Source organism: Ambystoma mexicanum, chromosome 13 (genome assembly GCF_040938575.1).
Source record: "Ambystoma mexicanum isolate Mex_15411 chromosome 13, UKY_AmexF1_1, whole genome shotgun sequence".
Taxonomy (NCBI): Eukaryota; Metazoa; Chordata; class Amphibia; order Caudata; family Ambystomatidae; genus Ambystoma; species Ambystoma mexicanum.
The window spans coordinates 586,179,707-586,206,466 of record NC_090938.1 but is presented as its reverse complement, the minus strand read 5'-3'; the positions used below and the strand labels follow the sequence as shown (position 1 = coordinate 586,206,466).

General features: G+C 46.8%; 1 protein-coding gene across 3 annotated transcripts in view; it reads right to left on the bottom strand.

The window, feature by feature from the left end:
* The window catches only part of ETV4 (ETS variant transcription factor 4), a 132,644-nt gene that overhangs the window by 86,445 nt on the left and 19,439 nt on the right, over positions 1-26,760 (bottom strand). For all 3 annotated transcript variants that reach the window (XM_069634410.1, XM_069634409.1, XM_069634411.1), the window contains exon 5: positions 13,995-14,048. In XM_069634410.1, the coding sequence (XP_069490511.1) occupies positions 13,995-14,048 (54 nt within the window). The remainder of the gene's footprint in view (positions 1-13,994; positions 14,049-26,760) is intronic.

The following is a 26,760-nucleotide window of genomic DNA, read 5'->3' as shown; positions in this document are numbered from 1 at the left end:
GGCGTTGCCAGAAGTTGCCCAGCCTATAAGAACTCTGGAGATTTCACGGTAGGCCTCTGCACCCTGGGCTCTTGCGTGGTAACCCAATTTATTTCCAAGTGTTCCTTTGGGAAGAGGGTTGGACTTGCTGAAAATGTATAATATGGGGACAGTTTGAAAAATATTTCCAGGGCCTCTTGGTTACCTGTTACACGCAAACCTGGAAACCACAAAAACAAAGTGGATCCAAGGGCCTCAAACCACCCACTCTCCAGACCATTGTTCATTAAACGTACTCCATCCTACACACAGGAAGCCCAACACCTGCAAGGATCTTGCAGAGGCTGCAGTTTAGCAGAAGGCCCTACTGGCACATACCGGATACCACAAAGGGTTCTATTCTATTCAAAAGAAAGCACACTTTGCTAACTTTCCAAAAGCTCCATGCCAAGGGATAACTGCCCTGCTTAAAAGGCACTTGGACTCCCAACAAAATCGCACAAAGGATAATTGACAAAACTGATGTCAGTCACTTTGAGGGAGTAAGGAAGGACCAAGAGGGGGCTCAGCAGCTCTAATCACCACAAGGACCACACAATTTGGGCTAACCATAATGCTTGAGCGTGCATTTGGAAAAACTAGGCTATGTGAGCAGGTACATTTTGCAAGCTTCCCTTTGGCTGCAATGGTTTAAATCCTTGAAAGAAGTGTGCAGCTCCCATATATTTTGTAAACAATGATTGGGGCCAGGCAGCTTCCAAAGGATACAGTTGGGAGCACCAGTAGACTCTGCATACAGTCTTGCAGATGGCCATGGTACAAAGACAGACTTTTTGGTACATGCACTAGCCATCTGAAAAGGATACTAAGGTTAAAACGGATCCGATTGAAGACCTGCATGCAGATGGTCGGAATCCCAGCCAACCGGGTGAACATTTGAGGCCCAATGCTTGCCCATCAAATCCCTCCAACCCAAGATTGTTCCTCCTTGAGGAGCCTCACCTATCAACCCCTGGTCGTGATGAATTTGAGAGAACAAACTGCTACTTGGTATACGTAAATACATCTGTAGACACTTGTACACCCGCCTTGCTCTTAAGGTATTGTTAGCCAATCACGCGTTCCATTTGCTGAAAAAACAATGCTTTAATAGCTTTTGCACAATTTTTGGTAGCGGTTTAACTTTGGGCAGAACTTTCCCTAAACTCGCTCAGCACCAATGCAGCCAGCTCGCTGCAGACCAAATTTCAGCATGCTTAGCCCACATTAAAATAGCTCCCCTTTGGCACTGGCTTCAATTCATATGCCGGCGACCACTCACGGTGAAAAACTATGAAGCACTTTCCTAAAATATACCAAAATCCCTTACAGGCAACTGCATTTGGGATGGGATGAGGGGTGGGAGGGGCGAGTGGAAACGGTGGGGAATCTCCCATGTCAATAGGGACCTAATGCAACGCTTCAGGGACTTTATTATATTAGCTCCACTGCAGACAGGTTCCAGCCTGCATTGCATGAAGGATTCAGTTACCTGCACATACAGTGTGCAGTCGTCACGGGGGGCGGAGTTTCACCCTCCCCACTTTTTGCAAAGAGCACACATTGTATAATAAAAGCAGCCAAGAAGCCAAAGATGGGAAAAGCACAAGTGGATCTGTCTAGACAACTCTGGTCATTCGTAAAGGTGGATTGATCCTTAACTCGCACAAAAGACTGCCCATCATCATTAACAACTGGGTCAGGAACACAAAAGCACCACAAAAACAATGTGCCGGAGATCTCAAAAAACTAAAATTAGCACATGCTAACTAGGCACTAATCTACCAATGTTCCTGCCCAAAGTGGCAATCTCCAGCTCCACCTTTGCCCTCCCTGCCATAACTTTTCAGTAGTTATCAATGCCTTTTTGAATTCTGCCATGTATCCGCTCGTCAATCACTTGTCTGAAGTTATAGGTTTGCCATACTTTTCGGCGAAGAAATTCGAGCAGTGTGGATCAGTGTTTTTGAAACGGAGTTTAAGTTAAATCTTGGGAGCTGTAATTGTTTTTAAACCAGCAACAGACAGCTGGACTGCAGCATCCTCCTAGGAGATCAACTCACATTCCCTTACTAAGCAAGCCCGCTAAGAGTTATGCTTAAATTCTCTACTGCACGGACTACTAAAACAAAGGTTAGTGGTCACTGCCAAAACCTAGAGTATTTGAGGCCAGCTATACTGGGTTCTTTTGGTTGATGGTCGCTGTATGCTAGTGGCAAAGGTGTTTCGGTACGTCAGGTGTTTCAGTCTGGACGGCTATGTGTAAAACTATGGGCCCTCCCCAGTCTTGCTTCCTTATGGAAGCGTGATTTCTGGCCGTCCTCTGTGTTCCGTTCCAGCTCCTGTTTGGGCAGTTCAGAATCTGGGTTATGGCGTCACTTCCAGTGGATGCTCAGATTAACCCTTAAATTGCTGTAGAAAGTGATTAACTTTATTCCATCTCGTTTCCATGCCCCCGTCATTTCTGCCACTATGAAAGATCAGTCTAGACTGTTGTAATGCCACCTTACTTGCTCAACCCTCTTTTCAGTTTAATCGTCTGCAGGTAGGCTGGCTTCTGGGATTCCTTACGGCCAGATTAGAGTTGCCATGAACTGCATTCGCTCCTGGTTCTAGCACGTGTTCAATTGAAAATGCTGTGTTTGCTTATTGGGTTTACCACCTTCTGGAGAACGTTATTCCTTATAGTCCATCTCGCACTTTGCCATCTGCGAACCTGGCACTCCTAGCAGTTCCCAGTGATCTTTTGGAACGTGTTGGAAGTTGAGGCTTTCTCAGTGGCCAGCCCAAAGCTTTGGAACTCCCTTCCCGTTTCCTTTTGTCTCCTTTCAGACAAATGTTTTTTAGAGCTAAATTTAAGCCTTTTTGCCAGATCTGCCTATCTTGGTTCAGTATTGTTTCACATCTTTGTAGCCCATGATATCTTTGGTGAAAGTTTTGCGCTTTATAAGAGTGAAAGATAGAAATGTTTGCAGTCTCTTCCCCCTCCCCGATGCCCCCACACAATCATTCCTCTTGTGATTTCATATAAATGTTTTTCTCGGAGGGGGGGGGGGGGGGGGGGGGGGGTCACTGGTGTTCTGAGGCAAGGGTTCATTCAATTAGGAACAAGCATTGGAATTTCAGCTTTTGTGTAGGCACTCGCAGGCACTGCCGTAGTGGTATCAACTATCTATTGATGGTAGCAGGTGCAAAGTGGTGCAAGTACCTGGGCTTCTAATAACAGTGCCTGGCAAACGCCTAATGTTTATATACAAGCAAAAACTAATGCTCGGTTTTAACATGGACAGGATAAAATAAAAAGTGGCTGTGGGCAGACCTGGTTAAGACATTTATATTACACCAGTAGTGCTTTTACAACGCCAATGAAGTAATTAACTATCTGAAAACTGCTATGGGAAAACATCATCAGGCGGAAAGTTTGACAAGACTTGATCAAAGCACTCAAAGGGTTCCCATGAGGAGGTGTTTTGGGCAGGGGGGCATGAACTTGCTGGAACAGTGATGGTATTAGCATGTCCATGGATGTCAATGGGTGGGGAAATGACCAAAACACCTACAAGCTTTTTTGTGCCTCCTAATGTCATTTCTCCCCAACTGCACTAGAATGCAATCGTTTCTGCATACAGGTGGCACTAAAGCGCCAGATGCTTTAGCTCAAAAAAAAAAAAAGGCATTACATTACAATGCAATATACAGGGTTGAAACCCAAAAAAACATGACTGCTACACAGGGAGACCAATAAATTGGCTCGGGGCACAAGAGCTCGTTTTCCCCAGGAACAATACTAGTATGACAAGGATGCGAATAATTGTTAAGGGGGAGGGGGGGTGAGAGGAGGGCAGACACTAAACGTCACAATAAGCCCTGCAGAGAAGCCAATGGATGGGTGAAAAGGGGAAAGGCTACGCTAGTAGGTCGTGCAATTGAATTTCAAGCCATCAGAAATCCTTCTGGCTTTGGGACTAATGAGTGATCGTAATGGCTTACGAGTGAGCAGAAGAGGCGGTGGGGGTCATTTCATAAACCATTAGATAATTCCCAGGGGAGACATATTGAACCACCAAAGGCTCTCAGACAAATGGATTTGGCTCGTGTATTGTTCCCATCACTGCATAGATCAAAGACCGGGTTGTTGCTTTTAAGATGCTTTATCACTAGAAAGGCAAGTGTGCGCAGTCTGAGGGGCGAACATTCATTGGAGCGCGGTTTAATGCAACTTGCCCCATTAACACAGCACGCCGGAAATACATAGGTGCTTTGGGCAGCTCCACAACCAGCATACAAGCAGGTATTGCTACAAGTCCTCTGCCATTAAGGAAAAATCAAGACACGTGTTACTCCAGCAGCGGAGACATTTTGGACTTGCAGAAAAGAGTAAATGGTTGAAATCCCCTGCAGGCTGCCATCTTGGATTCTGCCCCACTGCATTGTGGGTCACGATTGGCAAAAGAACACCCCACAGGCCTGTAGAGGATTGTCATCCAAACGTTCCGCCAGCTACAATCTTGAAAGGTAGGAGGTACAAACTATTCAGCAGCTAGCACCTGCAGACAAGACAAGGCAGGTGCTCTTCCAGACCCTGCAGAGGAAAGAAAGAAGCATGTGTGCTAGTGGCAATTGATTGGTGGCGTGATCATCCAATCATGCATGCACTGCCCCAGGGAAAGTACCCATAATGCAGAGGTAAGAAAATCTATTAAGTTGGAACCGTATGGCTAGAACGCTCTTCAAGTCAGATTCCAGAAGCAAATTAGTGTGTTCATCAGTAACCTGGTGCATTTATTTTTTTGTAATACAAAAAAAAAGTGTGCCAAATGACGACGACATAAAGTGCTGCAGAGGCAGATTCTTTGTCTGGAGATCTCAGACTGAGTTTGGATCCTGGGGACATGGTACCACGTGCTTTTAACAGTCATGAAGTGCCACTTAAGGCATGGCTGGTTTTTGCGGCACTCGCTCTTCGTGTAGACTGTACATATTGCTACTACTTGCATAGAACTCGGTGAATCAATGCACTGGGCTAGGCGCACAGAACCTTTCCCTACATTCTGGGATTAGGTACTAGGACACTACCCCTGTGGGGCGATTACTTCCAGAATGTTGTATTCTATTGCACACCACATCTGATGCGTTTGTAAGGCAGACTGAGTTATTACTTGAAGATCAAAACATTTAGTGAATGCAAACTGAGGCATCAGAATATGTTATAGTCCCAATCAGATTCTGCAAGGTAGTCCTACAGCTGAATTGGTGACCACTTGAATCACCCAGATTTGGATCGAGACACCCCTGAAAGGCTCTTCCTCCCGATAACTCAAACCTTCTGTTGAATTCAACCAGAACCGACCCTAATCGGCTATAAAGCATCTCCTGAGACGGCTACCCAGAAGGTACTTGCTTTGTGGCGAATCAGACACCAAGTTTGGTATGTGAGCCAGAGTGGAGAAGAATTATAAGAACAGGAATGTACACAGGACTACCTGTTCAAGTCGGTATTCACGGGCAACAAAGTTACAGATGGACACAAATGAGAATTTAGAGCGTCATCCAACAAAGGATAAAGATGTCCCATAATCAACACAGAAGACAGGACACCCATGGGTAGCCACAGACACCCAGAAATTCATCCCGTCAACTAGAGTTGTTGCCAATGCCCCATCCCCAAGATCACAACTTTCACCAGGTACAAAAAGACAAAGCCCACACAGGCCAACATACTTTACCACTATCAATCGAGAGCCGGTGTTTAAGCAACAATGTAGCGATCACACCAGTCTTCAGCAATACAGACTTGTCTGGTACAGAGAGAGAGGGTCAAGTCTACAGGAATGCAACATCTGGAATTACCCTCTTTATATCATAAGAGCAACCTTAGAGTTGATTAGACCATATATTGCCAAAGGACCATCCCAAGCACTGCCTTCTGACCAATCATGAACATAGATGTAAATAGTTGTAGAAAACATTCAAACTATTAACACAAGAGAAAAACAGCAAGTCTGTTACCATATGCCAACAAACTGCACAAATCAGATGTGCCAATTCCAATTCATAAAAACATGTATCCGAAGAACATTCCAATAGACTGATGCATGCATGTCCTGAAGGCTTTCTAATGCATGCGTTTCATACCAACACACCCAAGTACCCGCCGTGTCACAACTTCCAGGAAAAACATACTTTAATAACAAATGAAGACAAGAGAGCAGCGTAATAACCAGTGCGATAGAAGTAGTAAACAAAGTGCCCATTAGAACAGCAAAGTGCGTCCCAACCCCTTTCAATGTACAGAACATGAGTGAGGTGGTAGTCAAAGAATTGCTGTATTCACACAATGTCCCTACGTTTTCCAGTCATATCCCATTGCAGCCGCATGACACTAGGTTTATTTGCACTAGGTAGTGAGTCGCCATTGCAGGCTCAAGATATTAAACAAGCATTGTACAAGGAACATTTCAGTACTCAGGAATCACACACAAACACCCATCACATTCAGCTCTGTAAACTACTCTAGTTAATATAGCAATAAAAACATCCAGTGGTAAGAGCGACACGAGGCCCAAGTTCTAGGCCTTACGCTTAGGTCTTAACAATGAGCCCAACACCCCCCCCACCCCCAAATCCCCCTCCCCCCTGACATCCCAGGGTGGAGACAGCAGTGCTTTTTGTATGAATGGGACACCCTCGCAGCATCCCATTCATGCAAACAAAATACTTACCCAAGATGGCCGTGGTGATGGAAGGCAGGGCTCCATGCAGAGCCCCTCTTCAATTTCCACCGGGAGGCTCGAGTGGCAGCAGCACCAGAATCTGTCAAATGGGGTAGAGAAGGGAAGGGACTGGAGACGGAAGGAAGAGGCTGGGGGAGATTGGGGTTGAGAGAAGTCTTCAGGTGGCTCAAGTGGGCTTGGATTGTGAAATTCAGCCCACGTTCCAAACAGCCTGATTGGCTGGTTCCCCCGTAAAGTGAGTAAGGTGAAAGTAGGCACTCTTGGCAACTGAAGAGTTTAAGAAATTGACAAGAACTAGCTTGTAGTACTTCCTCACCACAGTCTTTCCTTCGGTGTAGGAAAGAAAAGCGCAACCTTGCCAGCTCTTAACCAAATGCAGGCCTTGCCTCAAGGACAGGATTTCGCTTCAACTTACACATTGGAAATTCTAGTCTGTCTTTTCCCATGAATTCTGGTCACTTTGAAACCAGATGCAGAGCATGCATCTAATAGGATCCGGTTTGCTATTGACGAGCTGGGAGAGAGGGCCAGGATCTTCCTTTAACCGTGCATTCAGCTAAGGTTCCCAACACTCTGACCCCCCCTTCAACGTGTGCGTGTTTTTAGACTTCCAGGCATTAGAAATCCGTGCCCTAACATTTTGTCTCAGGATACATTCTCTTCATCCACAGAAGTGCTCCAAAATGTGTGTTGCTTGGGCCGTAGGGGTGACCACTTTTTATTGGTCAAACTCGATGAAGGACGCCATACTTTACAGCTGATCAGACAGTCTCCACTTTGTCTGTGGATGGAAGACCACTCACCAAAGTAGCAGAACACCAAGTCTCATTGAAGTATTCAGCAGGTAATCATTGTACTGCACAACATAGGCAGAAAGTCATTTTTCAAGAGATTACGGTTAGAAGGGGGTCTCATCCCATGACCTGGAACTGGTTTCCATCCTTGCTTTAGTGGGTAATCCATGAATATCCGCGCGCTGCAAGTACAGATCTAGGTGTACTATGGTGGACATATCAGGGATCAGATGTAAAGATCCAGTGCTATAATTGTAGTAATGTAGTACTTTTTCCAGGCGTAATAGAACAGATCGCCAGGGGAGCTTGATTTCCTGTGAAGTGTCTTGTTTTTGGTTCAGAGCAGTTTTCACAAGGAGTTTCTTCCAAGCAGGGCCACTGGGCTGAGCCAATGTACTCACTCCGAAGCAAAACATTTAGATGCCTCCACAATATCAGACAACAAATTCGAGAGCAGGTGACCAGACCCATCATTCCTCGTTCCCTAGGAGCAACCATGTGCAGGTCAACTGGAAATGCTCAGCAATGATAGGCCAGTGGGATTAAGGGCGCAGGAGCCCCGCCAATCCCGCCACCGAGACTTTTTTGTCCAGGAGAGCATCCATACTGGGGAAGTTGCTGCCGGTCATGCCTCCTCCCAAACCCGCCAGGGTGAAGCCAGCGGTAATAAGGGCGCAGGTCAGCTCCTGCAGGGAGTTCCACACTGGCGGAATGTAAAAGCAGCCACCTTAGCACAGCACAGGGAGCCAAGCAGGAATGGGCTCAGGGGCCAATGAGGACGGAGTAGCGTGATGGAACGCTGTGCCCATAGGTAAAACCGGGATTCTGTCGGGAGTCTGCAGAGATTGCACTGAGCTTGCTGAATCCCACACCGCCGTGAAGGTGAGCGTGCAGGGGATGGGGGGTGGGTGGGTTGCGTGAGGGAATAGCGCCCCCTGCACCAGTATCTTACAGAGTCAGTTTACAGAATCCACCCAGAAGTTCAGAGGTCTCCAACAGCAGAGGTGGGGAGGGGGCAGAACCGAATACAAACAGCCTGCACTGCCAGAACTAAACCACTGCTCGAACTGTCAGCCCGCTGCATTCACATCAATACCTCACCCCACCCCTGCCATCCCATCCCCTCCTTTTGTCTCAACCATTCCAGTATACTAGCTACGATTGAAATCGCGTCCATGGTCTGTCCCCCTGGTCATCCCCCAATGAGAGAATCGGAAGAGGGGGATGCTGCCACTTGAATCAGGTGGTGCCTCTGCCAACACCAAGGTGCAACCCCCACAGCCAGGTTAAGCTGTGGTGACGCTTGTCAACTTCGAAGGGAAATCAACCACTTTCTCTGAAGTACCCTGCATGTCATGGGGTGCAAAAACCCCTGGACCAGAGAAAATGGGCAACTCATCAATGGACAGGAGTGGCAGCTGCACAAACACTCTTGGCACATGAGTTGTGTCGCAGACAGCCACATGGACAGCCCAGTCACAAATAGAACACCGCTAGAGGACACATCCAGCAGTGGTGGGCATTGGGCCACGAATATTCTGTTTTTACTTTTACAGCCACAGCTCCTGTGACCGCTGCAGTCACTGCCACAGCGCCTGCCATTACCATAGCTCAGTCACCCCCTAGTCTGGAGGGAGGTGCTTCCGTAAATCCCATGGAGATGTTGCAATCCCAAACGTACCTATCCCACCACCGCCCCCCCCCCCCCGAAAAGGCCGACATGGGAAAGGCATTTTGTCATCAAAGCTTACTCCACCTAAAAGCCTTCCAAGGGATACCAAAGACACCAATGATCCTAAAAATCTGGTCCAAGCTAACAAATCCCCTCAAATGGAGTGCAAATGCAACCTTATGAAGAACGGACGGTGGTGCAATAAATGAGCGACAGCCAAGTTGAATCATAAAGCCGCCCCCCCCCCCACCCCCACCCCCACCCCCTGTAAGCACCCTGGAAAGTGCTCCAAGCCAAAATGCCTTCATCCATAATAGCATCTTCCAGCCAGAGAAGGGGCCACCATCACAAATTAACCCCAGCACCCGTGCCAACATATTAAAATCAGCTGCCAGCCCAATCTCCATCATGGCCCGAGCAGGAGCAGACCAATGGGAAGGGGGGCGGGGGGAAGCAAGGCAGCCATCCTGGGGTCAACCCAAGGTGGAGGGGTTGCCCACGTTCATCATGCATCTGCCCCAAATAACTAGACTTGGCGGCCGAGATCCCAACGCCGTCAAGGCATGGAATGCGAAACCAAGCGAGGGCTTTGCAGCGGCAAGTGGATATTCTTGCACAGAGTCCCAAAAGGTCATTTTAATCTGCTCGATTAGGGGTTTGGGGGGCCCTACGACACTATTTGCATCAAACTGAGGAACAAAGAGTGGCCAATGGTCTTTTGGCAAGGTCTAGCTTCGCACCACACAGTTTGATTGTAATCAGCGCCTTTGCCCTTTCTACCCACATCCTCCCCACTGGAGCAAGGCACTCTGATGCCAACGCAATTCCACTATAGGTCAGACCTGGAGCTGGGGGCACCAAAGGGAAGTGGGGTGGATGTATGGTAAAGTAACTGGTCCCCAAAGGAGGTATGGCCCGCCGATATTGTGTCAAGCCTGGAGGCTGAAACCCTTATAGATGCTGTTTTTGTCTTACAGCCCGGATAGTAAATCAGAGTTAATGCAAATGTACTGTATTCGTCTGTACTTGATGGCCCTATGGCCAAATAAAGTGTGTGTGAGAGAGAGCGAGAGAGAGACACAGACAGGGGGGCAAGTGAGAAATCCTCTTGCATCAGCTGCACCCTAACCCTGCATCTACCATCAGACGAACTGTTAGTTCCCAGCAGGCCATAGCCTACAAATACATGTAACGAATCAAGGATATTTATCCCTCCTCCCTAGGGAGAGGGGGGGGGCCTCCCCATTTGAGACTAGGGAGGGGAGCCTGCTCTGCAAAAGAACCCTCCTAGGGGTCTGGGCAAGTGGGACCTCACTAGGAGAGGCTCCCCCTTAGGGAACAATGACTCCCGTTCCAGTGAGGAACTTGCTAAGCCACACAACATAGTAGCATATATGGGAGACTAACTAGACCGCTGCTTGTTTGTCTGAAGGCAATGATGAAACAAACCAGCCTGAAAAAAGGAAAAGCAGTCTCTTTAATAAGAGCCATGCACGGTAAAAGTGCAGTACCAAGGAGATGGGGAGAGTGCTGTATGCAGGGGAAGCCCCATGACGTGATCATGCCTGCAAAACGCGGACTGGAGACTAGCTGTGGAGCCTGCATTTTTGGAGAAGGAAAAGAATACCAGTCTTAAACGCTGGAGGCCCAGCACATCCAATAACAGAAATCGTTGTGAAGCAGGAGTGTGGAATCCTGTACTAGGTGGTGGCGGGCCCACAACCATATCCTGGTGGGCAGAATTCCCAATGAACCAAGCGGAGACCAAAGGAGGGAGCATGAACAGCTTCCGAATGCCAGTGCCCATACACGGCAGCAGCCGAGAATCCGAGAACAGCAGACCAGTGAAACGAGAAGGAAAACGGAAGCACTTACAGCTTAAAGTCAACACCCAAGGCAGAAAGGAAGCCGCAAACGGGAGTGGTGAAACTAGCAACGAAAAGTCAAATATTGAAGAGGCATACCCGAGGAGATGCCAGGTCCTGGAACATTCCCCTGGATACAGAGAGGTAACAGGGAAAATGGGCAAAGTGGTAGGCCGCCGGGGCAACATTATATGAAGAGAAAAACTTGTCCCAGTAATAAAGACGAGATACTAAATATAAAAACACTAGCTAAGTCTGCAAAGCAGATAGAGAAGTAAATCATGAATAACCCTGTGTGAGAAATCCATCAAGACTAGGAACAAATGCCAATGAGAGAATGGAAATTACCCTAGGTCAAAGGTGAAGAGTGGAGAAAGCATGGCGTTAACTCCTGTAATAACGGAAAGGAGATAAGACTATCAAGAAAAAGGAGATTGTTATAGAAAGGGAACCCATGAGAGGGGAGAGGCCATGCTGAGAAAGGTTGGACTAAAAGACTGAAGGGTCTGCGAGTTAAGACAAGAGAGTGAGAAGGTATCACAAGGAATGTTGTCACAGACATCACTAAAGAGGGTACAAGACCCAAGAACATTGGGGGACGGGCGAGGAGAAGTGCTACAAGAGTTAATCAAGGCGATATCCAGAAACTATTCAGGAAAATTGTGTTAAGAAACAAAACACAAGAAAGACATTGATATCAAGAGACTACTTGAAAATTACAGAATACCAGTGGAATTAGCAGCTTCTCTACAGGACAAGTTATCCAGACACATTGTGGCGGAGTCAAATTCGGGATCTTCTGGCCAAAGATAAGGCACAAGGCGCCTGGATGGAATCCCAACCCCACACGTATTAATGCAGGGCATGAATCTCAAATTTCATGGTACTGCTCGTCCACTTTGAAGAAAGGAACACTCATTCTGATGAATGACAAACCAGGGTCTCATGCAATACTGAAGTCCCTGATTTAAAGAAATCCTAATTAGCAGCCAAATGCAGAGACTGCTTGTAAGCTACCGATTTACCACAGCCATACATGTCAAATGGAACCAACTAACAAATGTTGGTCAGAGTACATAGTCAAGAAATGTGTGAGCAGTACACTCCTAGAACCACTAAAGGTGGGGAGGGGGTTCTATATGCAATGGAGGGAAGTGGTAGACTGTGTACTTTGAGACTTTCTTTTGTAACCAAGCCACCTTGCTCCTTTGACTGAAGCAAAGAGGTATTGTCACCACCAAACTACTGCAATCAGCAATACCTCTAAAAGAGAATGGCTGAGGCCACTGAAAAATAAAAGATAATGAGCCTTAAAAGCTTTGCGCGTACAGCTGTAAAGGCTTCTTAATGCACATCATCCAGCACAGATCACAAATAGCACAGCTTCCAAGCTCTGGTCCTTCTACTCCGCAGCAACAGGCCATCATTGGAGAAGTCATCTCAAGATCAGAGGGTCACAAGCTTCCAGATTTACATTATGTGCATTTCCCACCGCCATTGTGCAACCCACCTCCAATCTCAGTACGCTGCGTATGCACTAGAAGGTACCTTTTCTGTACACCACGCCTATCCTACTACAAAAAGGAGTGGCCAAACCCCACTCCCCCCCCAGAGTATAGGAGTCCCTTAAGTCTCAGATTTCCTACAAGCCAAATCGTGCACAAAACAAAAACATAAAAAGGGGAGCACAAGTATTAAGTGCCATCCAAAAACGTGACCAAGGGTTACATCGTGGCAAAGGGTTGACCCTATACAAGGAATTGTGTTTTTGCAGCAAATTGAACTAGCTTGCAAAAATGCTAAATATCAAATACAGATTCCCAAGAGATACCGTATCAATGTACAAAGGGGTCAGGCAAAGGTCCAATAAAACTGGTCACAGCCCCATGAATTGTTGCATCGTTCTAGGCTGCCGATGGGAGGAAATTACCTAAAAAGCATTCAAGGGATGAAGCGCGAGTTCAACAGAAAAATAACTCAACTCGGACTAGTTGATCCACTGCCTACCTTCCTACAAAAACCAGTCTACATACTGTCCGAAGGGGCAAGGCTACCCATGCGACAAGTATCTTTGGCTCTCCAGAAGTTTTAGACTACAACTCAAATTAACCTTAGTGAGCACAGTCAACACGGAGGGATCCTGGCAGTCATTGGCCACCACATTTGGAGAGAGCCAGGAGGTTTCCTACTCCTGCTAAAGGAGCGGATGATCAACAGGGCTTGCAGAGAAAGGTCAAAAGCAATCATTTCAAAAAATAGTCATGCATGCGAGATCATCCCAGCCTCTCCCTTCGAGTGGGCAGAAAAAAAACACAAACAGGCTACCTAACCCACCCCAAACACCACTGGGGTGTACTTTGACACATCCGTTAGTTAACTAGTTGGAAAACCTCCTGTTAGGCTAAGCATCTCTACACAGAAGGATGCCGCCAGACGGGGGCATCACAGGTGCCCTGAACAGAAGCAATTTAGTTGGTTAACCACTACAATCAAAGATAGATTTGTTTGCAAAAATCATCCAGACATCAGCAGATTACAAGGTGCATTAAACAAGCATCCATGAAATGCAACAAGAGATTTTGGGGCAAAAAGCATAAGATATTTCTTATATTCAGGCAACAAAAACTGACGGTATAAACAAAACAAAAAAAAGTGAGAAAAAGACAGATAGTTAAAACTGCTGTGTTGGCTTAAAAAATAAAATCAATCTGTAAGAATTAGCTAGCATGGCTGAAACCTGCAAAGCATTTGACTTGTCCAAGTGCATTGGTAATGTGCACCTAGAGATGACAGAGGGATACTCTTGTATGGGCCTTCCACCAACACAAAAACGCAATACAATACAAGCTTACAGCGAATTGTAGAAGGAAAAGAATCGACATTGAACACCAAATGCTGCAAAGGTACTCACAGTTATCTGAATGGAAGTCGGGCACAAACTGTTCATCGCTGTCAGGAACTTGAGCTGTAAAAGGATGGAAACGTTACATTAATAGAAAGCACCTACCAGCCTTTTTTAAAGTAAATAATCAGAATAAGCAGTAGGATGGAGTGTGTCATAGCATGCTAGCTAAGGTAGATTCAGATCAAAGACTACAGAGGCCACATGCGTCCATGTCTCCAGGGTCACCAGATTTCAAAATCTTCGTATGCCTTTTTTGTTGCTCACTTTCATGGAGTTGGTATGCATATAAAAAAAATGTTTAAAAAATGTTTTTCTCCAAATGGAATGCCTAAGTGCCACACCCCCCCAATCTTTCAACCCTGCCCCAGAAAACTAGTGTCACAATCCTTCAAGCTATGATAATGGTACCAAAGTTGACCTCACGAGCTTCATATAATGTGTGGGAGAGGTGGCTTTCCTAGAATTTGGGGATTCGAAGAAGGGAAATACAGGTGCGGAAGAACAGAATCTGGTGTAGGGTAATAGCACATGGCAGACAGGATCCCATTGCAAAAACCGATTAGACAAGCAAAGGCAATTTCACCATATCGCTCTACTTCGCCACGCATCTATGAACATTGAACAGCTGCAACTTGAGAAACGGGAAGATCATTTACAGGGCCATCACATTCTGCTAAACACGAGACTACCTTTACAATCAAATACTGAACGGGGTAGGCTTAGAAGAAGCCAAATTCGGTCCAGATTGTCTCACCACATGGGATGTGAAACTCCAGAGAAGACTGGAGAGCGCGATATTGGGAGACCGTCCTCAAAGTGGAGTTTCTAGACCCAAGTTTCTGCATGTTTATAAGCACGGCCAACAAACGACACTACAGAAATATAGACATTGAGAGTACCGACTCATGGTAACTACATTTAAAAAAAAAAAAAAAGCCAAAATGAAAAACAATTACGGGATAAATAGGGACCATTGGTTTTAAAATGTCAATCAAAACCAACTTCCGGGAGCTTTCCTTTCGTTTCAAAGCTGTATTGGATTTTAAAAGCAGTTTCAGATCGAGTGAGCACGTAAAAAGAATAAAAAACGATATTACAACACAAGCAAGACAGAAGCATAAACTAAGCGGTCTGCAAGCACCCCAACTGAACAACCCCTTTGCGCTCCTTCTGAAGCCTTTGTTAGACCTAGCTTAGTAAGGTTTGTGTGATCCAGGGCTGGGTGGAAGGAGACCCTTTATTCCCCAAAAACAAGCACATCCAACCCTGGACATGAAGATATAGGATTACAATGGAACGGATGTGAGCATGTGACTTCAGTTTTCCAGGTACAAAACAAGGGGACAACCAGTCAAAGGGCATGGCACAGAGGTTTTGTAGGGTCATCCAGACCAGGCGAATGACAGCATAATCTTGAGGTTTAGGGCCCTAGAACCAATAAACGATAAAGATTGGCAAGTAGTTCATGCGTTTAAGGTGTGTGCTACAGAGGGATAGTGGTTACACTCAAAGAAAGAACTGCCTTGAGCCACTGTGCATACCTTTAGATCCCCCCCAAACAAAAGAGAAACTAACATCCAGTACTGAGGCAAGGAGGGGGATTTAAGAGTAACATAGCATGACTGGCTTGGTAACTCTAATGGGACAGTATCCCTAGAGCAAGTGTGCCTGGGGTGGCTTTTGGATTTGAGATAAATCTGTGGCAATTCACCAATAGATTCACACTTGGCCAAAACCACCAACATGAACTAAAGACGCCACCAAGAAAGCAAGAACAAAAAGCTAGGGAGATGCTCCACTTGCCCAAACAAGCCCAGGAAATGCGCCTGTGTGGCCCCAACTACCACTGCAATCTAAACTACCTCTCCCACCTTAGATATGTACTAAGACATCTTCCCATACCTCAAGGGAATTCAAGCATTCAAAAAACAAGCTGCCATCAGCAGAGAGCATCACATTAGCAATATGTTGCCTGGAGACAGGTTTGCCACTGCAGGGAACATTAGAGAGCGACAACACCGATTCAGAAGGAAGACCATTAAGGAGCCGCACTTCCCAGTATACATTATCCGGGAGTAAAGCATTGCTAAAGGCCTAATGAATATACAAACACAGACAGCCTTGGAAATGCACCGTTAAGAGTCTAGACTCAAGTGTGTACAAAAGTGGGTGGATGTCGTATCTTTATGGGCAGGAGACTACCGTACAAAAAAGGAGACAGCACAGTGGGAAATGGGCAAAAAATGTAAGCTCTAAGATGTTAAACTACACCAAGACCCCCCCCCATCCCCCTCCCATGTTTACAAATGCTTGCCAGAATCCAATCAAAGGTTTGAGAGAGAGTACAGAATTTTTCTTAGCCCATGGGCATCTGGGCGCTTTTCTTACATGCGATGATACAATGGTTTACATGGTTACGTATGTACAAAAACAGACACTCGACGCTGTTATTTCCATGGGAATACATTATTTACAAAGTTACATAGGGGCGTCCCATGAGGACTTGCGACAGTGAATTATATACAAAGACATAGCTAGATGGGTTATTTACCCAGGCCCTGTGTGAAGAGGTGGGTTTTCAATTGTTTGCGGAAGATCCAGAAGGAGTCTTGGGCCCCAAGTGCGATTGGCAGTGGGTTCCAGTTTACTGGCTATTGTTGGGAAGCTGATGCCACCTGCTTTCTGGAGTTTGAAACTAGGCATGGCGAAACGGTGCATGTAAGCTGCACTGGTGGGCATGTAGGCTTATCTTCTGGGTTCTCCCAAACGGTCCTCCCATACCACTCGGTCCCATTCATCAAAATCCCAAGCCACATGATGCCCACAAGCATAAAACTCCCTTTTTTGTCGCCGGAACTGGAAGTGGCTAGACCTGGAAACACTAGCAGATATACTGGAATCAACCAATCAACCAAACCAAACACCTCTGAGCTAAATAGAATGACAACTACACGCAAGAGAAACTTGACACCCTAGAGTAGACCAAGTAGCACCTGCAAAACTCTTAAAACCCACCCCAAAGACAATTGCAGCAAGATGCTTCAAAGAGGAACTGATGAAACTCAAAATGGAATAAAAAAAGGTCCACATAAATGTTCCACTTCTTGCAATCAAGCAAGATCTCTGAACAGGCCGTAAATTTAAATGCAACTTTCGGGCCACCATGAACACCTCCCAAAGCATTGCTGGTATTTAGCTCCATTTGAGCCAATGTAGCAGCCATGACTGCAGTAATTTAGAGTAATGGGAGACACCTCCAAGGAAAATAAAATTATGGCCATTAGGATACCAATACTTATAATTCTATCAGGTTACCAACGTTCATGGGGAGGAATGCATTCAGTCTACATTTCATATTCCAACCAGTGGGTAGCCTAGAAAGTCCTTGCTTTTTAGAGGTCGCACATAAAAGAATGCACTGGTAATCAGGTCACCAGAAAGCATTAAATGGCACAAGGAAGATAAAGTTACCAATTCTGAATAAAGGCATTTCCTGGGCTCACGCCACACCGGCCCTTTACAATATATGCCTGGCAAGCGACTTGTACCTGTAGAACTAGGTAAATATCCCTGCACAGACTAACTGTCTCTATGCGCAGGTGCACCATCCCTAGTGCGCGCCACCCATCTAGGTGAAAGGCAGAGAAAGAGCCGTCTCCCGTCTAGAATGCCGATATTCTCAATTAGTCATACTGCATGTTTATTATCGACTGCTGTACCAACATTTCAGGTGTAAGCGAGAACTGTTACTTCTATTCTTATTCACCCATTTCTGTATCCGTCACTTGAAAATGAATTATCCCGGTAGCTTAGCCACCGTTACACATCATCCAAACATGTAAGAGCATGGAGTTCTCAGTATAATCGAGAGGCATGGTTAGTCAACACAGGAGAGCTAGCTGCTGACTGTTGTGCCACCTACAGCCTCAGGATTGACTCCAGGGAGGTCAGCCTCCTTCATCCTTTAGTTCATATTGAGTACAAGTGCAACATTGAGGCCAATTAGATAAGTGTACGGAATCCAGAATAAAGCACTATATAAAAATCATATTAGTCAGTGTTGCATGTGTTCATCTTGTCCCTAAAAGGTGGAGGGGCTGGAACCACACCCCCGCCTTAAAATTTTAGTTGCGCATTTATAACGTGCTTAAATACCCAGAGTTTTCTAAGCGCAGACCCGGGGAAAATCGAACTTGTATTGCATTGTGTCATCTTGCTTCCAAGGCGAGCATGTTGCCGCTGAGCTATCCTCCCGCGACAACATGTGCTTGGGTATAATTATTGGAATCGTACCAAAATGTCGCCCTCACAATTACAACAGCCGAAAATGCAGACTTTGTTTACCCCGCCTTATACCACATATATAATGTGTGGGGTATAGACTAATATTAACATGGGGTACAGGGGGTCTCCTCCCGCATATATGTGGTGTAAAGGGGTTTTAAAAAAAAAAATCTGCATTTTCGGCCGTCCCAATAATCGCATAGATCCGAATTATTGGATTGAAACCTCCAGTCTTATTTTCGGGAACCCATCTCTTCCGAAGGAGGGGCCTAATACATCCACTCCCAGTTAAGGCTCAGACCTCCGAGACCACTAGAATGGCGTTTTAGTGAATAAAGAGCTGCAGCATAATACAGCTTTCGGGGGACTCCATAGCTTGCAGATTAGGGGGGGTGGGGTCTATCCCATTTTAAAACGTACCCCACCCCCGCACAGTTTCCGCCCTTCCCTTGCATGGGTCTCTTGCCCGTCGTCCCCTTTTCATCTTTCCCACAAAGATGAATTTAAAAAAGGGATTTAATCAAGTTCAGGACACTGACACGTGATTGTTCGCCATTGGCAAGTAGGTAGTGGTTCATTGCGCGCCCGGTATCTGACGAGCTGCCGTACAGAGCCGGGAGAAATAAAGTTAATCTACGAGGGAATAAAAGCGTCTCCACGTTTACCAGCGTTAAAGAGAAAAGGAAGGAGTTCATTAAACGACTGGACATGGAGGTCTCACCATTACGGGGCAAATACACGAGACATTCGCAAAATCGCGGAGTATGGGAGGCGAGGGTCTCCCCGCCCCGAACCTGCGGCCATTAGTTGCAGTCACTGTGCCAAAGCTCAAGCAGCGCCGCAGAAGTGCAAGGCCACGGAGCACACCGGAGCTCAGAGCCGAAGCCAACACTTCGCCAAACATTTACAGAGCAGAAAAAAAAACCTTAGCCAACAGCAGTTTGCGGGGGTGGAGGAGGCTTCGGCAGACAGGAAGCAGCGCTGCAGACAGAAGATTGATGGCAAGGGCGTAGCCTAAATTGAGACTGCAACACGAATGAGCGGAGGGGAGGGGGCGGGGCGGCTTCCAAAAGCATGAATGGAAACCAGGCCGAAGTCCCAGCAGAGGGGGGTAGGTGCACAGCCACCGAATCTGCAAACACAAATATGTAGACAGATCTGGAATGCCACCTAGTCGTTAGCAAACTCTGCACCTGCAGACAGACCGAGGCCTGGATTCCGCTGCTGTGAAAGAAAGAGCACACTAACTGGGGGAGGGGGCGGGGTGAGAGGTCGTCAAGCAGGTGTGCTCCAAAGGCCTGCATGGAAGCGCGTGCACTTTCACGAAGTGGCCTGGCCATAAATACTTTGTGCACTATACTGGCGGCTTTGGCCAAAGTAGGTGGCACAATGCGTTTAAAATGCATTAAATGGCACCTTCATCCAATTGCGCCCTAACCTACCCCTCCGGCAAATATTAGTCCTCAAACTGCAATTTGTGAACATGAATCCATTTTTATTCCAAATACGTTTGTCCCAGTGATACTTTTTTTTGGAGGGGGGGGGGGGGGGCGAGGGGGTGGGGTGGTATGAAACTAGCTAACAAAATGCACATTTTAGAAACTTGCTTTGCCTTATTTCTTTGGCATAGCAGTGGGCGGATTTTGGGGAAGTGGGGGCCAGCCTCTACACATCTTTGGCCCCAACAGAATGTCCCATGGCAACTGGGAAGAAGTCAAACAAACACAAATGCCACCGCCACGTGAGGATGTGTGCACTACACATTTCGATAGAAGAGAAACTAGGTATTCACGGCGCCGCATAAAATACAGTACATGTTCCAATTAGCATAGTTAAAACCATCAATAGGAGGGGGTGGGGGTGGAGGGGAGAAGAGAGTTCAGGCCATGTTTTAGTCCATTCCGAAACCAAATTCCTTTTCATGGCCACGGGTGCGCTGTTCCAGTTTTAGAGAAAGATCGCAATCTCAAGCTGTGCATCCTAAAATTGGAGCAGCACTCGCAAAGCCATTTAGTCAGATAAAAGATATACATAGGTAGGGATTGGATCACAATTTCTTCATACCCAGTGTGCACTAGGACCCAAGACTGAGCTGGGTGACCTAGAGGGCACTGTGGTAAGGACCACAGCTGGAGGAAGAGGGGGGGGGGGGGAGGAGGAGGGGAGGAGCTAGGACAAGGCTTCCCGGAACTACACGATTAACTTGCACTTAAAAGCACTCTCCAGTAAGTGCCTTCATAAAGGCAAAACCTCGGCGAACTCTGCATTCCCACGGAGGCGGGTGCAGTGCATCCGACCTCTAGAAGCCGACCCAGATGCTGCAGGTATGAAACTGCAGTCTCCCTTGATCTTCGCATGGTGGTCAGCCTACAGCGTGCCAGGGTTCAAGGCTAGGAGGAGTTCGGACATTAGAATTTCACAAAAGCAAACCATGGTTTTAGCCTCAGATTTGAAATGCGATTCCACGGTGGGGCATGCTACGCCACTGGGCTGTCCATACACGATATTTATTGTTTACATTTGTATAGCGCACAGACAGCCCTTGGGCATAGAGGCGCTGTTACTTGGGAGGAAACAGGTCAGAAATGCATTTATAAGTTGTGTATTAGGTACAGAATAGATTTGTAAACACATTTTGTAGTGGATCATGAGATGGCGATGGAAGTGGGGTACATCAGGAGAAAAGCGATAGGCTTCTCAGTTTATTCCTATGCAGTGCAAACAAGGCTTCAGCCCAGAGAGCTGGCAGACTAGGATTTGGCGTAGACTGTGTAACTACACTGTAGTGCTCCACTGAAATGTGCTACATGTGGTCTGTTCGTTGTGTTCACATACATGGGATGCAATGCTGATGTGCCAGCAGCCACAGTTATGGTACTAGAATATGCCAATGTAGGCGTCTCTGCCTTGGCTGTTCCAGCTTTTTATAATTGACAGTCAGCCCACAATCCTCCACTAGCACAGGCTCTACAGCCAGAAGACGAAGATGTTTGGAGGATGGGAAACGTTTGTGAGGAGTGGGCATTCGGTCTAGACTGTAATCTAGAAACATCAATAGAGGATGGCGAAGGGTCTACTTCAGGAAAGCACTTCCCGCCTGTGCCAATATTTAGCAAAGGAAGCCCTGTCCCATCGACGTTTCCATCTTGCTTATCTCGAACAGATTAAATATTTTGCTTTCAAGGCATAAAATACGGGTCCCAGCAAGCAAGCCATCAAATTACTTGTGTGACGCCACCACAGGGGGACATACTACAGATACTTATCTCCGTTGCAAGCGCACCTTTTCATGGGATTTGTACTGAAGGCACGGGGGAGGCCTTAAGAGCTCAAAACATTGTTTCAGTGCACCACTGCACAGTTTCCCCAGGACAAGTGTGTAATTGCACTAGAACAAACCCGTCCCTGCTGCAAAAATGCAGAGAAAGAAAAATTTGTTTGGCCCTAGTGCCAATACTCTGCAAGGTTTCTGCAGTACCGCTCAGAAGATCACAGACAAAAAACACTGGCCCCGTCAACCTCCCCTCCAATAGACCATCAACAGTAAACACATTGTCTGGTAGTCAGATATTTAAACCCCTAAAAAGATGCCAAAACCAGATTAAGGATTCTGAAATGTAAAAAAAAAATAAAAAATATTATAAAGAAGTTGCTAAAACTACCCTAAAGACGGCAACACTAACAGGTCTGGACCAAAAACGCCCCCTTCGGTGCTTCTCAAACATCAAACCTTGTGTTCTGGAAAGTAATGAAATGTGTGATTGTAGGCCACTTCTGCCCCCCCCACACCCTCCATTGTGGTCCGGGCTGATTGTATGCCCCCCATGCACGATACTGAACAGTGTCAAGTCCACTGCAACCCCGGATGAAAATTCTATACGAATGGTACACAAGCTAGATGGCCCTGCACCAGGTTTCGATTGTCACCCCATACCCATCGAAACGCAATCTCCTCATTTACGTCCACAAACACACAAAATACCCCAAACCATGCATTACGAAAAGACAGGCAAAACGAGAATATAGAAAGAACAAAAAGGTAGCCTTGGCAGGCGAGGCATCGCAGCCTCTTCAGTTTCCAATTTGGTCAACATATCAGGTCAGGCTGCAATACCACATCACCACGTGTTCTGGATACCCATGCAGCGAGATACCAAGCACATGGCCAATTTCCCCCAAACCTGTTGCACAAGCATGCTGGCCTATGGGGAAAGTAACTCCAGGCTTACATAGTAGGGCAAAGCATGCCTAGTATACATGTTCCTAATCCCGAAGGACCGCAAGACTATTGCCAGGAGGTAGAGCCCAGATGGGCTTCCTGCTTAACGGGGAGCAGAGTGCGAGTAGGGGGAAGGGCAGAAAGGGCAGGAAAAGTAAGTGCGACACACCACACACGCACCGCATAGTCAATAGTGACTAAAAGAAATGGCGTCCCATACAAAGCAAAGGGTTATATGGGAGTTTCGTTGCACCCTACTTTGCATCTGCTGGAGACTTGCAGCCATCAGCCATGAACTATGCAAAGCAGTCATTGAAGAGCGCCATTACCATTTGTTTATCCACCAACAAAAGCCTCGGATGTCCAGAAGCTCCGGTTAGTGAGCATAAATAAAATAAAACGTTACCTTTTGGGGTCTGCGTAAGCAACTTTAATTAATGATTACATGAACATAGTAGCAATGGACTGCCGACATAAAGGAGTCATCAAGAGAGCGAAACAGAACATTGTCCTATCAGGAAAGTGGCCAGTTACGTTCTGCCCACCTTAGGTGCAACACTTGTCACTAGGCATGTACACTATGCTTAGAACTGGATGAAGTAGAGGCCACATTACAGAACCACAACAGATTCTTCAAAGAGGAGCAAGTAACGAGAGACACCCTAGCCTCTGAACTGGAGAAGCCATCATGATAATGGAAGAAACTAAAACATACTAATCTTCGATAGGTATGCACATCTGGTGCGATATTCTACACCACTGCATTTAATTGGGGTACAAGAGGACACACTCCACCAGTTGAGAAAAAAAAAAAATTTACACTTTCTGCCCAAGTCACTACCAAGTAATTTTTAGGAGCCTGTTCTCATGATGACCCGAATTAAAGCAATATAAACCAGTCTCCATCCTGCCCCCACCCGCCAAAAAATGAAGAACAATTATCAGAATCCAGGAACTCTCCCGCTTCCATGCTGAATCGGGGATTACATTGAAGCCACACTGGACCGTGCATGAAACCTTTGATGGTCTGGACACTCGCAGAAGGAGGATTCCATGCTATGCACCAACTAAGAACCAACCGCTATCGAATGCACACCTGATCAAACAATCAATCTCAGGATTAAGAGGCAGAATACCAAGAAACCCTGAACCCATGTTTAATGGCGGAATACCCAGACCGTTAAGCGTTCCACCTGGTAAAAAATGTGTCTAGGTGGCCAGAGAAGGTGGCTCGGTTGGTTTAACAAATCGGAACATACAACTGTGCAACACCGCATCGCTTGTTGCTATGACCGATCTGCATCCCCATTGGCCAAGCAATGCAGCAAATCCTTCACGCATCCTCATGTCCTTCTGACAAAGCCTCCTCATACACAGCATCATACCAGTCATTCCACCTGGTGTACCTTGGTATGCGCAAGCTCAGCCTTCCGTTGTATAGCCGTTTAGAAATAACTGGTATGGTAGCCCTCTGTACTAATGCACAAAGAAAGCAGCGTTCATTCTAAGGCTTACAGGATGGAATCTTGAAGAAATTCCAGCTTTTCTTCCATGAAAGACGTAGTCAAGGGTTTAACAGTATATATCAAATGCGTCAAATTACAGATTTGGCGAGCAGCACCTAAAACCAACTCCTGGGTTTCCGACATCATCCAGAAAGCAAGAGCTACATAGAAGGATGTAGGGGCTCGTTAATAGTGACCGGCAAATTGTAGCTTCACGAGATGCAAACTACAATTTGTGTCCATTATAGACAATCCATGGGGGCGTTCTAATGCTCCTTTACACCTTCCCAAACCCATAAGATTTAATTTCATAGGTAGATTTTCATGGTACTAGAAGTTGTTCTGTAGAGTCAAGAGTAGCCAATTGTGTTAAGCCCACCACACCCTACCATTCTACAAGAAGGCACTACAATAGCAGCCATGAATTCCGATTTTTGTTGTGCATTGGTTTGGCAGGCATAGCCTCAAACCCCCCACGACAGCTCATATATTTCTAGGGTAAAGCCCAATTGGGTCTTTGTTGCAAATAGGATGGCCTTGTGGTTACAGCCACTGGTTAAACATCACAGCGGGACCATTGTTCGAGAGATGGAAACTGCGCCAACTGGTCTGCAATGACTACTGTGGGTGGGAGTGTAAGCACGGACCTGGGGATCAAACCTGCGTTTCTCTGGGTCGTCTTGTTTCCAAGGCGAGCATGGTGCCCACGAGCTATCCTCCCGAGACAATGTGTTTGAAACTTTATCTGACATTTACTGGCAACATGGCTGGCCTGTGTGTGGCAGTATCGCACCACATAAACATGCACCAGTTCTCATATCATCCACATCACCATGGGCCAGACGCATCTTTCTTAGGTAGAGTATGTAAACTAAGGAACTCGCCCTGAATTAGTGGGATTAAAAAAAAAAATAAAAAAAAATAGATAGTCCGATGGTCTTTAACAGCAGAGAAGGCCCATCCCACGATTAACCTAGAAGAGCAGATCCCTGAACCCCTTTGTGGCATCGATTAATTCCAGATGGTTATTGCTACGAGCAACCAGTGGCACAAATTGACAGGGGGATTGGAGGCAAAGCGTGGAAAATGTTCCTTCCTGCTTTAAACCCAGGCACTTTGTTTTTCTAAGGATGTTCATTGAATGATCCAGACGAGTACCAGAGGAGATGGTGACTTCGGGTCACCAACAAGCATTGAATTCAAGACTGGAAAGAGTCTCCATTTGCATCTTCATCCCATCTAGGAGTGGCCAGGACAAGAGCCCATGCGCAGAGATCCCTCTCGACCATGTAGCCCATTGCCAAAAATGCCAGCACCCCGCCACTCACTGAAGACGGATGAAGGCATGGACTAAAACAACCACAGGAATTGCTCTGGGTGACCCTACATTTTTTTTTGTTTTTTTTTCAGCCACCCTTGTAATTACATACAGCAAAAGATCCATGTAAATTTGGCTTCGTCTAACCTTGCCCTCTTCTACCACCCCTGCAAAAAATGCAGCCCAGCCCAAGCCGCTAGGTCACAACCCTTCAGCAAGAGACCCAAAGCAATACCAGACACTGGCCTCATGCAAGACTGGTGGCCCTCCTTCCAAACTAACCACCATACCCAGATGCAACTCGGCCCTTTCTCACCCACCGCCAGCGTTTCCCAGGGTTCTATCCTTGCTGTGGCTTTTCAACATCTGCCTTGCTCCACTTGGCAACCTGATCTCCTCCTCACTGCCTGTGTTACGCTAATGACACGGCTCTCTTCTACTACCTCTTCCTTCTCCTCTCATTCTCCATTGTCCTAGGGCTGTTCAAGTATGGTGTGCTTCTAATGATCTCTGCCTTAATGCCAGCAAGACGGAGATGCTTCTTATTGGGACACTCTCCCAGTATTCCTCGGGCCGCCCTCCATGGGCCCTCTACCCTCACCTTCTATTGAGGCCAAAAATCTTGGGGTCATGTTCAACTCCTCTCCCTTTCACCCCACATCTTTGAACTACTACTGCAACAGCCTCTTCCTTAAGCTGCCCCTTCCCCCCACCCCCTCAACTAATCCAAAATAGGGCTACGAGACTTGGCCTCAAGCCCAGGGACCGTATCTCCCCCGCTCCAAAATCTCTGGACCGTGAGGACCAATTTCAAGACCCTCTGCATCATCATGAGACTCTGGTCTGGGACCCCACCATCTACAACTTTCTCTCGCCAATTACCCTGCTAGATCCCTTCGACCTTCTAGTTCCAACTCTCTGCTGACCAAACAATTCTCCAAGCAGAGACAGATGGGGGGGCTCAGGGGCAGCCTCCCTGCCCCCCCCACCCTCAGACTTCAGCCAGACCTCCTTAAGTTCCAGAAACTCAAAATCCTTGCCCCTCCTCTGCTAAATCCCCCACTGCCGCCGAGGCTGGCGGCCTGGTCCTTCTTTAGTCTTATAGGCTACCAGTCAACACCAGAACCCACCCCCTTTCCGCACACCCTATGGGCCCCCCATATTACTACTGAGCTGGCAGTCCCCCTCCAACCCCCCCCGCCCTTGCAACACCTCTGCCAACACTTAGCCACTGGCCACCTTCCCTAGCACCCTATGGCACTCGCTCATACCCTGATCTCCCCACCTCCCCCTGCCTCCCTCTCTGCTGCATTTCTCATCACTGCACTTGCATTCGAATGTCACAAGGCCTAGCGGGACTGCTATGGTTTGTTACTGCTCATTTACTCCCTTGCTCCCTCCCCACTTTCGTCTTGTGCCTCTTGGAAACACTTTGTTGTGCAGGTG